The sequence below is a fragment of the Myxocyprinus asiaticus genome, chromosome 7 (genome assembly GCF_019703515.2).
Source record: "Myxocyprinus asiaticus isolate MX2 ecotype Aquarium Trade chromosome 7, UBuf_Myxa_2, whole genome shotgun sequence".
NCBI lineage: Eukaryota > Metazoa > Chordata > Actinopteri > Cypriniformes > Catostomidae > Myxocyprinus > Myxocyprinus asiaticus.
The window spans coordinates 53,669,690-53,683,661 of NC_059350.1; the positions used below are offsets into that span (position 1 = coordinate 53,669,690).

The following is a 13,972-nucleotide window of genomic DNA, read 5'->3' on the forward strand; positions in this document are numbered from 1 at the left end:
TTTATGGAAGTAGGGGTTAAACATGGTGCTGTTGATTTATACACATACTGGTGCAGTTAATTCCAGGGGGGATGGAGGTCTCCCCCCCCCCAAAATCAAAACAAGTACAACCCCCCCAATATTTATAGCATGATCAATGAAAACATGTAAATGCGTCATACTGCAACCCCCTCAATGTTCAAGCCAAATCTACGCCATTGATTGTATCACCCAAGATGGATGTTAATATCAGGTGTACACAGGGCCTCAGTTTCTTAAAAATGAATTAATATGACTTCATTTTACAGGAAAGAACATAAGGTCCAAACCTGTATATATTTTAATGACTTATATTTAACCTGTAAGGGCTCATCTCAGCTAATACACAACAGAATTGTGTATTAGCAAAGCAGTTACACCCATTGATGTGTATTTCCATTGTCACAGTGGAAAAAGTGGATATTACACATATTTTAATACTAATGTAAAAGCAACTTTTGCTCAAATGAACTGTCTGTGGCATTGCATAGTTGTATTTTTGTCCTGATGAGATTAGTTGTGCATGCTATGTTGTCTTGTGTGTTCAGTGAGCAAAAATGTTATATATTTGACTTTCAATATAAAGAACATGCAGCCTGTCTTTAGTTTGAGCATAAGACATCAGTGCTGTAACCACATTCAGATACATACAACATACACACATTGTCAGACTGATCCCTTTGATAATGCTTTATGTAACGTATACTTCTTGAACAGTTTGATACAAAGGCCAGTGTAAATTACATTACTGTTAAACTACAGGAAATAAGCACATTTCCACAATAGTTTTTCTAAACAAGGTTATATGGAGTAACCTAATCCAGAAAAAGAATATAGATATAATTTTAGGATTACGTTAAATATGTAGTTGAGTAGAAAAGATTTAAATATCAAAATAAAGTATCATTTTCCAGACTAAGAACCTCCTTTTATTGTTTTAACACAAAAACATGTTGTCTGCCAGTAACAGAATGCATGCCAATCTAGATGACTTCCGTAACATGCTTGGGCTGGTAAAACTGGTTAAAACATTTTTTTTTTTAAGGATAAAATGGTCAGTTCTTTACGATGCATCATTATTAAAGCATGCATGAAATATTTACAAGAACAGATATAGCAAAAACAAAGTATCAACATCGTCTAAAACAAAGTTTGTAGTTCAGTCAAATGCATCATACATCCAGAAGATATTTTGCACCTTTGGAGTCCAAACCTGGTCAAATTGGTATTTTCATTAACAGTGTGTGTGCTCATCTCAACTTGTTTAATTGCTGTGCAAAGTCCATCACAGTTTACCGAAACAAGGGGGTAGAGTAGAAGAAGAAAATGAGCCAAAATTACAAAAATACATAATGCAGATATGCGTTCATCATTCATCAACCAATGTGATACTGTGTATGAAGTTACGCGAGCATGTTCTGTCCTGGCATCAGATGCCAGAGGCCGCAGTAAACACCGGTCCAGTATGAGCGTTGTCGCCTACAACCTCTCCCATTGCTTGCAGGGCAACTGTGGCTGCCATTGCCTTGGCATGTTTCTTATTAGGACTGGCAGTTTGGGGCTGGTATTCACATCCATTCACCATCACCTGTGTGAAGTCACAGAGAAGCAGGTATTGAGAGTGATATGAAATCAGAATAAAAACATAGCCACATGCGGCAGTCGTCATTAAGGGTTTTAATTTCAACTTCCTACAATAAATAGTTGCATTTATAAAAAAAAAGAAATCCAGTTAGAGCGCCCCCTATAAGCAGAAATTGGTGGAATTTGGTGTCCGTCTTCAGAATGTCTGATTGTTAATGCGTACCAAGTTTCATGCAGACTGAACATTACGTTCAAGAGATATAGGCCAATTAGTAATGGCCCATGCTCCAAAATGTCATTGGCTTGTATCTGACAAACAAAATGACAAATCAAAATTATTTAAATAACCTTTTGTCAGGAGTGTTCATCATGGAAATCTGACCAATGGCCTAGGACAAGTAAAAATAAATAAATAGCCTTTTCAGAAAATCTGAACAAATACAACAGGGTTCGAGCACCTTAGAAGTAGTTTTCCTTGCATGATATGAATTTTGACCGCTCCATCAAAACTTTTGATCTTGGCTCAAACTCTATGACAGGAAAATTCTTACATCAGAGAATTTTAAGAATTGTAATTAAACCACTAATGTTACATCTTTATTCACACATGGCATCAATAAAGACATTTTCCGATATTGTTACAATTCCTTATTCTGAAAAGTTGCCGGAGATGATTTGCTGTTCTGTCCTTAACAAAGAGTTGACCTCTAAGTGAAAAAATGCAGTTAAATTCACAGCAAAGATTGTATGTGTGAAAGAACAATGACTACACTAAATGTGTAGACAATGAGATAAATTTGAGCACCGACCTTGAAGAGAAAGTTCTTGCGGTGGTCAGGTCCGCTGTGGTGAACCATCACAAACTCTGGTTGAGACCATTTCTTCTTATTACACATCTCCATTAAAGCAGATACTGGATGCTTCCCTACAGATGTGTAGGTTTGGGTCAGAATAAATGGTGGCTTATATCACTGAGTTTATTTTTTGGGAGGGGCGAGTTGGTATAAGGCAGACAGATTTTAGGGCTGGGGTAGGGTTAGGGTCTTGGACAACATTCTTGCCAACCAGTTTCTCTCTGACTTTAGGGCTAGGTTGGGGTTAGGTTTCTGAACTAAACAACACCACTGGCATCATCTTTAGGATTGGATTTGGATGAGGAAATGGGGTGGGGATAGGGATTTAGGATTGGAAGATGGGGTTTGAGGCTAGAAATAACGGTGAAGGTAAGGATTTTAAGGTTATGAACAGGAATATCCACATGGCTTTTCAAACCAACTCCTGGAGCGCCACTGTCCTAAAAAGTTTAGCTCCAACTCTAATCAAGGTCTTCAGGTTTACTTGAAAAATAAAGGCAGGTGTTTGATTAGGATTGGAACTAAACTCTGCAGGACAGTGGCACTCCAGGAGCAGGGTTCAGGACCCCTGGAACAGTGGTTAGCAATTGGATTTAGGGTAGAAAATTAGGAGCGGGTGTTAGGAATAGGGAGCAAAGGGTTAAGACCCAGGTTAAATGAAGGGGTTGGGGAATTAGGGGACAAGGTGTTAGAATTAGGATTTAGGGGAAGAGGTTAGGAATAGGAGGTAGGGCCAAGAGTTGGGGGTCCTAAAAGGGCTATAGGCATGCTGTTTCAGGACCAACAAAGGATGTTGTTGGTTAAAGGTCCTACTTCGGTACAACACCTAGGAAGGACAAGTGGGTTGGCAGGTTCAAAGACTTACCTAGAAGATCCTTCATCACGACAATGTTACCAGATTTCTGGGTCTTTTCTCCTTCTGCTACAAGCCCTATATGAACAAAAATGCATGCCATTGGTGACAAAATCCCAGTGATAAGAAGATCAACTGGTGATTTCTGCGAGGATTGTCCGTACCCTTGCGATCTGTTTTAAAATCGATAACGATGGGCTCCACTGTGCCTTCCCTGTGTTTCCCCAAACCCTCCCCGGAACGCCATCCCATCTTCCTCATTAACAACTCGCCCATTCCGCCTGAGACTGGCGCAGCTCGCAGGAACTGATCCTAAATGGAACAGGACAGAAACAGGAAGAGGGGAATAGAAGCAAACGGAGAGAAACGGGAGATAGTGAGCGATTAGTTTGTCACTGCATTCAACATCTTCAGAAGAAGCCAGGTCACGTCACTTTAACCTGAGCATAGAGCTGTATTTAAGGTAAAAACATATCTACATCTACTAGATTTTAGAGCTTAGTCGCCTTAATTTTTTACTGTTTGAGATGTTATAACTAGGGCTGTCAATGTAACGCATACATTTTGTTTAATTATATTTAATAGAAAATGTGTTAATTAAAAAAAAAATTTAATCATGCCCTCTGGCCTGCATGTGAATTCCATAAGTTATTTTCCCACATTTGGAGCAATTCAAGCTTAAAGTACCAACGCCATGTTTTTAGAAGTCTTGAGGTCAGCGCTCCCCCAGCTTACAGAGAGCAGGTGGAATCCTTCACAAAAAATCTAGAATGGACCAGAATGCAAGGGTCTTGAGACATGTTTATCAAACTTGATGCCGCATCTTTACGCGGCATTTATGACCCAAGATGCTAATAGTATACATTTACACAAGCTGAGATTGTAAGTCACAGCAAGTCACAATCCAATGGCCAAAGAAGTCCATTTTACGCCTGTGTACAAGTGATTAGTTTGTTATTAATTCCATTAATCAGCATATCATGTTATAAATTTGCTTAAAAATGTTAATTGATTGACAGACCTAGTTATAACATGGAAATCGTTTAAATGTAGAGTCCTTTCTTTGCATTCTCACCTGAAGCAATCTAAAAGGACTACACTTTTAGATAATACATCTGTAATTTAAGGTGCAAGCCTTCAACAGGCCAGGCATCAAAACCGCCCTGAACAGAACTCAGGGTCTGAGTCAGTTCAGATGAATCAAACAGTACGACATGGCAGAAATGTATCAATTCACACACAAATCCACATGAATAGAAGGAAGGGTGCTGGATGACGTACGTACCTAGGCCCTCATCAGCGGCTGAGCATCTGACGTGAATAGAAGGGGCCTGACTGTGACCATGGCAACAAGGCAGCTACAAGGACTGACCCTGCAACAAGTTTCCATACAGAGGGGTGAGAGTTCACAGGTCAAACTGTGAGCCCCCACCCCTCGTCCATCCGTGCCCCAACCCCATCAAACCCACTAGCTCCCACCATGGGCAGAGAGACAAACTTGAGGTTTGGAACCTTGTACCCACTGGCAATGGATGCCAAATCCCATTTATCTCTGATCCCGAAGGGAACAAACATTGATTTGATTGCAGTCATTGTGTGTTGGGAAGTTGACCAGGCCATTTGTAACACTGAGTGTTCAACACTTCATCTCAGGAAGTCATTTTTGAGACAGAAAATAGGGACTTACTTGAAGTTTAAAAGTATCATGCAAGTCAACTTTCTATAGGATTTGAACAATTTGGATCCCACCCCTTGAGTGAGGGTAAGCTCCAAAAATATTCCACATTTAGACATCTTTAAGTCTATTTGCTGTTGGGAAACGTTATTAATGTAATACTGTATATTGTATCTAGGTAAAATACTGCCCTGAATGCTGTCTTTGGTTGTATGAAAGCCATGAACTTTTTCGCCACTATTTATTTAGCTCCAAGGGATCCAGAGTCTATATAAACATGTAGGATTATCACATCTGAATGTAAAGATCAGGTTTGTATTACACAGTGGTCAACATCAAAAGCCTTTAGGACAGGGGCCTGGGTAGCTCAGCGAGTAAAGATGCTGACTACCACCCCTGGAGTCGCGAGTTCGAATCCAGGGTGTGCTGAGTGACTCCAGCCAGGTCTCCTAAGCAAACAAATTGGCCCGGTTGCTAGGGAGGGTAGAGTCGCTTGGGGTAACCTCCTCGTGGTCGCTATAATATGGTTCGCTCTCGGTAGGGCGCGTGGTGAGTTGTGCGTGGAAGCCGTGGATAATGGCGTAAAGCCTCCACACGCGGTAACGCGCTCAACAAGCCACGTGATAAGATGCGCGGATTGACGGTCTCAGACGCGGAGGCAACTGAGATTCGTCCTCCACAACAAGATTGAGGCGAGTCACTACGCCACCACGAGGACTTAGAGCGCATTAAGTACTGGGCATTCCAAATTGGGGAGAGAAAAAAAAAGCCTTTAGGACAATATGTATTTTGGCTAAAATGAGACTCATGTACACACTTCTGGTTGGAAGGTTTGAAAGAAGTGTACATTTAAAAAGTAAATGTAAATTACAGTTATTTTACCATGATTAAGGAGAGCTGTTAAAATTGCCTAAAACCCTTAACTAAAACATGGCCTCAATTAGTTAGTTTGCTTTTATTAAAATGGTACAACAGCAATATGATAAATTACACCAATGTTCAATCAGTAATTTCATTTAGTTCTAATAATAATCACAATAAACAATTCTTCCACCAGTAATATTAGCCTAACTATATTATAACATAGAATGTATTTTGATGTGTGGCCACTGTTGTGCATATAAGGCAACAGTTTTGAACATGGCTCATTCAATCAGATTTCAGAGTTGGAACTATCCAATGCATTTCCTCTACCCATTGACAGTTTCCGGGCTGTCTTCGGACTTACTTCAAATCCTCTTCCTTCCTCCCTTCTCTCTGTTTCCATGTCTCTCTCTCTCAAGACACTTTTAAGAAGAATACAGTGAGGTGAGCAGCCCATCCTGCATCTGCTACAACAGAATTTCAAAAATAAAACATCTGCATGACCATGCACAAGTGGTGTACCCGTGACTGCGATTCCTTCAAAAGATTGCCAGTATAAAATATTTGCACTTAAAACGGAAAGAAAAGAAGCCTTTTCTGTTAGCCGACTATGACAGACACATATGACGTCAGTAAACACAGAGGTCTGAGCTGTCTTTTGGCAAGAAGGTTACCATGGACACCTTGACGTCATCCTCACTCAAAGAACCATACTTAATACAAAAACGTGGCCAGCGCAGACTGTAATTGTCTTTTACGTGACAACTGACTGGATGGCGATCTGATTAACAACTCTGGGTACACCAATTGACAAAGAAATCACAGATGATCCTATATGAGATGTTAAATGTATTGAGAGAGGGGGTGGTGGGTATTTATACATTCGAGAGAAAGATGGTGTTATTTCAAGAAATATATTGCCCTCTGTGGCCATTGTGTGAGTGTTAGGTACGTTCTCAATAGTTAAAGAGAAAGTTCACCCAAAAATGAAAAGTCTGTCATCATTTACTCCCCCTTTGAGTCGTTCCAAATTCACATGACTTTCTTTGTTCCATGAAAAACAAAAAAAGATGTTAGGCAGAATGTTAGGTACTGACAGCTTCATTCACCAAGCCTGTTGTTCCAAACAGCTTAACATCTCCTTTTGTGTTCCATTAGGTTGCGTAAATTATTACAGACTTTCAATTTTTGGGTGAACTTTCCATTTAAAAACAAAAGGAGAACAGTGTAAACCTAAATAATACATCAAAAAGAGGAATACATTTACATATTTTTGTGTGATCTGACTGTACTACAACAATTTGCATGAGGAAAGGGTGTCTGCTCTTTGATTCTTGGGAGTCTTTGTTGTATCATACACGCATATGATGCAAAACACAAACCATCAACCACAATACATGTCCAACATCCATCTCAGAGTGGTGACACCAACTCATGGCTTTACCTTCTTAATCCAAGCCTGTGGGCCGCTGTTAGACAGCTCATCTGACGAGAGCACTTGGGCACCTGTTGAACCCGTGAAGAGTCCAGGAATTGTGTTGGACTGGGCCCAGGCGTCCACCTGTAGAAGTCAATCGCCAGACAGAGTAATAGAATTATTCTTTCTGCAAGTCTCAAACCTAGGCCTACAAGCAATACATTTAAATATGTTTCAAGTCTTCAGAAGCCATTTGATAGCTGTTTGTGAGACTTCTGTGACTGCAGATTCTAAGCAGGCCTGCACAAACCCAATATCCAAAAAACAAATTTCAAACGTACTTGCTCCTGAGCCCGATTGAGCATACACATGGCGTTTATGTCGAAAGGGTTTTCCGCCAGCCTCTTTTGGGCCACTGCTCTCTCGCTGACAGCCAATGTGATGTCCACTGGCTGGAAACACAAGACAAAAAGAGCTTGGACAAGTTGGAAAGGTAAAGCCCAACTGAGAATGTGGGGTATTTCGATAATTGTAAACTTACTTGAGAAGGCGCTTCAGGAAAGACACTATCTTTGTCCTTGCTGGCCTCTTCTGTCCCGGAAGAACCTGATTCTGATGGCTTTTCCGTCTTCTTTTCAACTGGCACCCATTCCCCGTACGCACCATCAGCCTCTTTCTTTCTGTGCTGGGAGCCGGAGGACACTGGAAACTCCTTAGCAAAGACAGCTTCCGTTCGGACGGCTGGCTTTATTGAGGTGCTCTGAAAAAAGAAGGGCACATGGTAATACAGTCACTACAAGGTTTGGGAAAGATAAAGGTGTGAATAGTTTAAAAATTATTGTCAGCCCAGACAAAAGGGTTGTTGCCAATAATGTCACTTGTTAACCCAAGTGCAACTGCTAATTGTTAACCAAAATGTCAACAACTACATATACATATTCAGCCATTCAAAGTTTTGAAGGTCCAGCATCACACCAAACAAATATTAATGCAGTTAAAATGCGTGACACAAATTTCGTCATCAGCACAGTACAGACTGTCCACGTGCAGCCCAGTCAGTGGTGTAACTTGGATCTTACGGGCCCCAGTGCAAAGCACCTGTTGCCCCCCTTATCATCTTCTGTGGGGTGGGGTCCCCCTTAGTCATTTTCAGTGACCTGTCGGGCTGGTGGCTGCCATAGGGTGCCCCCCTTTTTACCCTGGTCCCCTGTGCGTCCAACACTTCACTGTCTATAGTTACTCCACCGAGCCCAGTTTATCTAAACACATGGACAGCCAGTGTCTGTGTGCGTCGTTTGCACATACGCCTGCCACTGACTACTAAAAAATTGTTACAAAGCAGTCGTAGTGCACGTGTCGATCGCATCCGTATGGGCTCGCGTTTAAAAAAGTATACTTTGAAAGGCTGAACGCTCACAAGACAGAAAGGCAAGCGGAAAAACAAAGTATACCTTAGCCGTAATCGTGATGCTTGCCTTAGTGAGACACTTACACTGAGACTAAAGGCAAAGCCCTTGTTCTCCTTAAGGGAAGTTCCCCCAAATGGCTTCTCATCGTCTTCATCATCTGACACGTGTGGTTTTGCAATGGCCATCTCTTCCTTGCTCTCAGCAATCTTCTTGCATCTCTGAATGATGGAATAAAAAGTTGATTCAAGGCAGATCGAGAAACACTCAAGGTACACCAAAAGTGCAAGTTAATCCACAAGCACAACCCTTACCTCTGTTAGCTCTTGAATGCTGAAACTGTTAGCCTGTTTGGTTACTTTCCTTTTGGCTTCCTCAATACTGGCTAGATTAGAGGTGTTTGAAGGGGGTGGCTTGTTGACAATTGTCGGTAATGGGGCCAATTGCGGCAATGACGCCAAGGCACCCATACTAGACAAAGCAGCAGTCATTGTAGCAGCAGTCATGCTAGCCATAGCAGCATTCATGGTTATGTTTGACATCACTGGTACCCCCAAGGGTAAGGCTGTAGCATTTGCATTTGGCAAGGGTAGTTGAAGGATAGTTTTAGGCCTGAGGCTCTCTGGAATGGGCACCCCTGCCTTGGCACACATAGCTGCAGCATTAGCTTTAGCTATCTCCAGCAATTGTTCCTTATCTGTGAACAGAAAAGGAGTAAGATGAGATATATTCAAAAGTAAGCACTATAAAACCTAGGAAAGAATTCAGAAGTTTAGTCATACCAAGCTCCGTAAGACGTGGAGGCGTCTTGCTGGCACTTCGGCGAGTTTTGGACGTTGACCTTTTCTTACGAAGAATGAGGACCGGAGACCGACTGGGTTCTCGTTTCCATCGGTCCCGTTGATTTAGCGTTCGACTTCCAAAACCTCTTTTCCAACGCGAGCCTGATCGAGATCGCCTCCTTGAACGCGAGCGAGACCTTTTTTTGGATTTTGATCGCCTGCTTCTGTCTGGAGTTTTAGACCTTTTCCTTCTACCTGGTGAACGAGACCTTGACCTTTTCCTTTTGGGTGACCTTGATTTAGAACTTTTGTTCTGCGTTTTGGACTTGGTGCTTTTTCTTTGTGAGGGTGATCTAGATTTGGACTTCTTGTCCTTATTCCGTGAAGACGACCTGGATTTCCTCCTTTTCGAGGAAGACTTTGATCTAGATCTTGCAGCTCGTTTGGATCTTGAGGATCTTTGTGGATTGGGAGACTTGGACGGTGACCTTGAATTCTTCTCTAATGAAGTCTGTGGGTCTATTGTTGGAGTTGCGGTAGCTTCTTCCTTTTCAAGTTTGACGCTACACTCTAAATCCTTTGGCTCAACTGTTGAGGACGCTGAGGTTTCTGCAGATACATTGATCACCTCCAAAGGCACCTCTGGTGTAATGCACTTCTGTGAAGAGTTGCCCTTAGTTGACTCACTTAAAAAGGGTACTGGTCTCCAAGATCCAGTGAAGCCAACTGCATTCACACCAGAATTTGAGCTCTCCACAACAGTCTCAGGTGGCTTGGTTTCCGCGTTCACAGCCATTGGTGGACTTTGTCCATTCTCAGTAGTTTTTTGAGATACATCTGCTTGAATTCCAGAACTTTCACTATTGTCCTTTGCTGGAACTGTATCATTCTTAATAGTTTCAGTTATCTTCTGAATGTCTTTTGAAACAGAACTAGATTTTGATATGGACCTTGATTTTGAATGTTTTGTTCTTCCTTGCGACCTACTCCTGGAATGGTTCCTACATCGTGGAGAGTGAGACCTAGATTTTGAAGCGGACCTTCTGTTCTTCCTTAAGATTACAATAGACCTTGAGCGAGTCCGCCTGGAACGTGACTTTGATCTTGAATTTCTGCCTCTTCTCACAGAACGAGACCTGGAATGTTTATTCCGTACCTTTGACCTCGATCTACTTCTCTCTCTCCGCTGATTAGACCTCATTCTGGGACTATTTCTAGAACGAGATCTCGACTTTGATTTCTGTTGTCGTTTTGAAGACGGGGATCTTGATCTGTGTCCGGATTTCCGTTTGGGTGATCTTGATCTGGTTCGTCTTCCTCTGGAGTTCTCCTCTCTTTTAGATGTCCTGCTGGGGCTTCTTTTCTTGTCCTTGGCCCTTTCATTTTCTATGTTGTTGTGGACAGAATTTTCCATCTTGGGAATAATGTCGGGTAACTCCCGAGACTTACCTAAACCAGATGGTTCCTTCAGCTCAGACTTTGAAGCCTTACCTGCTGATGGCGATTTAGCATTTTCACTGGAAGGTTTTGCTTCGGATTCTGATTCTGATCCAGATGCAGAAGAGCTTTGAAAACGTGAGCCAGACCTTTTCGCTTTGTCTGCCTCTCGAGATTTTTTCTTTTTCTTTCTCTTCTTTTTCTTTCCACTGAAGGCCACACACAAAAACAGTGAGAATAATCATTTGAACATAAGAAAGAATAACTTGATAAATAACCACACTTGATTATGAAAATGACTGGTCAATACAAAGTTCCAGATGTACTAAATTATACTATGGGGGGCCTGGGTAGCTCAGCGACTACCACACCTGGAGTCGCGAGTTCGAATCCAGGGCGTGCTGAGTGACTCCAGCCAGGTCTCCTAAGCAACCAAATTGGCCCGGTTGCTAGGGAGGGTAGAGTCACATGGGGTAACCTCCTCGTGGTTGCTATAATGTGGTTCTCGCTCTCGGTGGGGTGCGTGGTGAGTTGTGCGTGGATGCCGCGGAGAATAGCGTGAAGCCTCCACACACGCTACGTCTCCGCAGTAACGTGCTCAACAAGCCACGTGATAAGTTGCGCAGATTGACGGTCTCAGACACGGAGGCAACTGAGATTCGTCCTCCGCCACCCGGATTGAGGCGATTCACTACGCCACCATGAGGACTTAGAGCGCATTGGGAATTGGGCATTCCAAATTGGGGAGAAAAAGGGAGAAGAAAAAAAGATATACTACATAGTTTCACTAGCTAACACAAAAAGGAGATGTTAAGCAGAATGTTATATGATAAAAATGGAAGTTGTCATGATTCCAAAGTAATGGTAATACATAATTTGTTTTACAAAGTACAAAGAACCACATCAAACCTTTCTTGAGTCTCTCTGTCAGAGTCAGTCTCTGAGCTGCCGTCTTTTCTGGACTTATGTTTTTTTTTCTTCTTTTTACTTTTGTGCTTTTTGTGCTTTTTACTCTTCCTGTGTTTAGTGCTGGCATCCTCTTTACCCTGGTCATCCTGGAGGTCAGTACGTGTGACTTTATCTGCAGTGAACAGAGTGACGGTCATAATATAGACAGTGACTGAACATTTGAACACAAAGAACATATAGTATGTATTGATGGCCGACCTGTTGTTGTGTTAATGTGTTCTGTTTGAAGTCCATCTTCTCTTGTCTCTGCGACAGGCTCAGATTGTGGTTCCACAGTATTACAATGGGTCTCATCTGTCCGACTGAATAAAAAACAAAACATTTTATTACTCATTTAAACTAGATTGTAGATGAAGGTCACTGTCATTTATCTTCTGTTAGGTGAAATTGTTAACATTGTTAAAAGATGCGTCCATTCTTTAACTCGTTACTTTTTCTAACATCACAAGTTTATCTAGGCTATATACTTTCTACATGAGAAAGTGTACATTTTAGGTGATGTGACTGGTCATCATTTCTTTTAAGTTTTATATATTTATTGAGGCCATTTTCAATCACCTATTTAAAAGAACAAACACTCAACATAGCCTCTCAATTAATATCATGGTGCTTGATGTACATATTAAAGTTCAGTGGTATCATCATCTAAACGCATCACTGTATCATAGAAACACAGCAACAGTATTACATAGCAACGCACACATGACAACGCGAAAATACACAATTCCACCAAACCACAAACATCATGATCAACATCATCATCTGTTGTTATACACTTAGCTAATGTTGCTATCCGGCTAAAACAGATCAACACGTTTATAAACATACTCTCGCGCAGTTTCACGTTCTCTGAAGGCACACGTAATAAAAAGAACAATTTACCTGTTATCTTGAGACTCATCCTCGATTTCTTTGATTTTACTCATAACAAAATCCCTGAAGATCTCCTCGATGTTGGTCGCCATCACAGTAGTGCTGTTGAGTCCGCCGGTATCCCACAATACCTCATGAAGCGCGGCGAATGACAGTCGCGTGTGTACCGAAGCGACTACTCATTCCCTACATAGTCAACGACTCGTAGTGCACTACATAGGGAAGAAGTGCACAATTTTCCCCTTTTTTAAATGTATTACAAAAACTTGTACCGAATTAATCACTCATTCCCTACATAGTCAACGACTCGTAGTGCACTACATAGGGAAGAAGTGCACAATTTTCCCCTTTTTTAAATGTATTTCAAAAACTTGTACCGAATTAATCACTCATTCCCTACATAGTCAACCACTCGTAGTGCACTACATAGGGAAGAAGTGCACAATTTCCCCCCCTTATTTATTGTAATACAAAAACTTATCACAGATTGATCACTTGTTCACTCATTCCCTACACAGTGAATAACAAAGTGCACTACATGGGGACGGAGTGCACAATTTTTGCCTTTTTTAAATGTATTACAAAAACTTGTCCCAAATTAATCACTCATTCCCTACATAGTCAATGACTTTTAGTGCACTACATAGGGAAGAAGTGCACGATTTTTCCCACTTATTTACTGTAATGCAAAAATGTATCCCAAATTGATCACTCGATCATTAATTCCCTACATAGTGAATAACACATAGTGCACTATTTAGGGAAGGAGTGCACAATTTTTTCCCTTTTGTTTACTGTAATACAAAAACGTATCCCAAATTGATCACTCGATCATAAATTCCCTACATAGTGAATAACACATAATGCACTACTTAGGGAAGGAGTGCACAATTTTTTCCCTTTTGTTTACTGTAATACAAAAATGTATCCCAAATTGATCACTCGATCATTAATTCCCTACATAGTGAATAACACATAGTGCACTACTTAGGGAAGGAGTGCACAATTTTTTCCCCCTTATTTACTGTAATACATAAACTTATCAAAAATTGATCACTCGATCATTAATTCCCTACATAGTGAATAACAAAGTGCACTACATGGGGAAAGAAAGCACAATTTTTGCCTTTTTTTACAAAAACATTGTATCAAATTGATCATGCATTTCCTACATAGTAAATGACACATAGTGCACTACTTAGGAAACGAGTGCACATTTTTTTCCCCCTTATTTATTGTA

At 41.2% G+C, this 13,972-nt stretch overlaps 1 protein-coding gene across 8 annotated transcripts; it reads right to left on the reverse strand.

Annotated features, from left to right (window-relative positions):
* Window positions 1–693: 693 nt before the first annotated feature.
* LOC127443361 (protein SON-like) lies at window positions 694–12,860 on the reverse strand. 8 transcript variants are annotated; one of them, XM_051701881.1, is made up of 13 exons: window positions 12,742–12,860; window positions 12,058–12,161; window positions 11,800–11,971; window positions 9,454–11,099; window positions 8,986–9,368; window positions 8,758–8,892; window positions 7,807–8,025; window positions 7,607–7,717; window positions 7,293–7,409; window positions 3,474–3,621; window positions 3,322–3,387; window positions 2,412–2,527; window positions 694–1,606 (listed from the first exon to the last, which is right to left on the reverse strand). In XM_051701881.1, exons 1-13 carry the CDS (start codon window positions 12,822–12,824, stop codon window positions 1,448–1,450), a joined length of 3,459 nt encoding a protein of 1,152 aa, XP_051557841.1. In that variant the 5' UTR covers window positions 12,825–12,860; the 3' UTR covers window positions 694–1,447. The 8 variants fall into 8 exon arrangements, 4 of the variants coding, with proteins under 4 accessions (XP_051557841.1, XP_051557845.1, XP_051557844.1 ...); XM_051701885.1 differs by lacking the exons at window positions 11,800–11,971; window positions 12,058–12,161; window positions 12,742–12,860 and adding an exon at window positions 11,262–11,791; XR_007897657.1 differs by lacking the exons at window positions 694–1,606; window positions 2,412–2,527; window positions 3,322–3,387 and adding an exon at window positions 4,595–4,682.
* Between the last annotated feature and the right edge of the window lie 1,112 nt (window positions 12,861–13,972).

Coding starts and splice junctions, on each gene's coding strand:
- LOC127443361 (XM_051701881.1), bottom strand. CDS start 12,824: ATGGCGACCAACATCGAGGAGATCTTCAGGGATTTTGTTATGAGTAAA. Junction 7,718..7,806: donor TTCCTGAAGCGCCTTCTCAA/GTAAGTTTACAA, acceptor TTGTGTTTCCAG/CCAGTGGACATCACATTGGC. Junction 1,607..2,411: donor GCAAGAACTTTCTCTTCAAG/GTCGGTGCTCAA, acceptor GACTTCACACAG/GTGATGGTGAATGGATGTGA.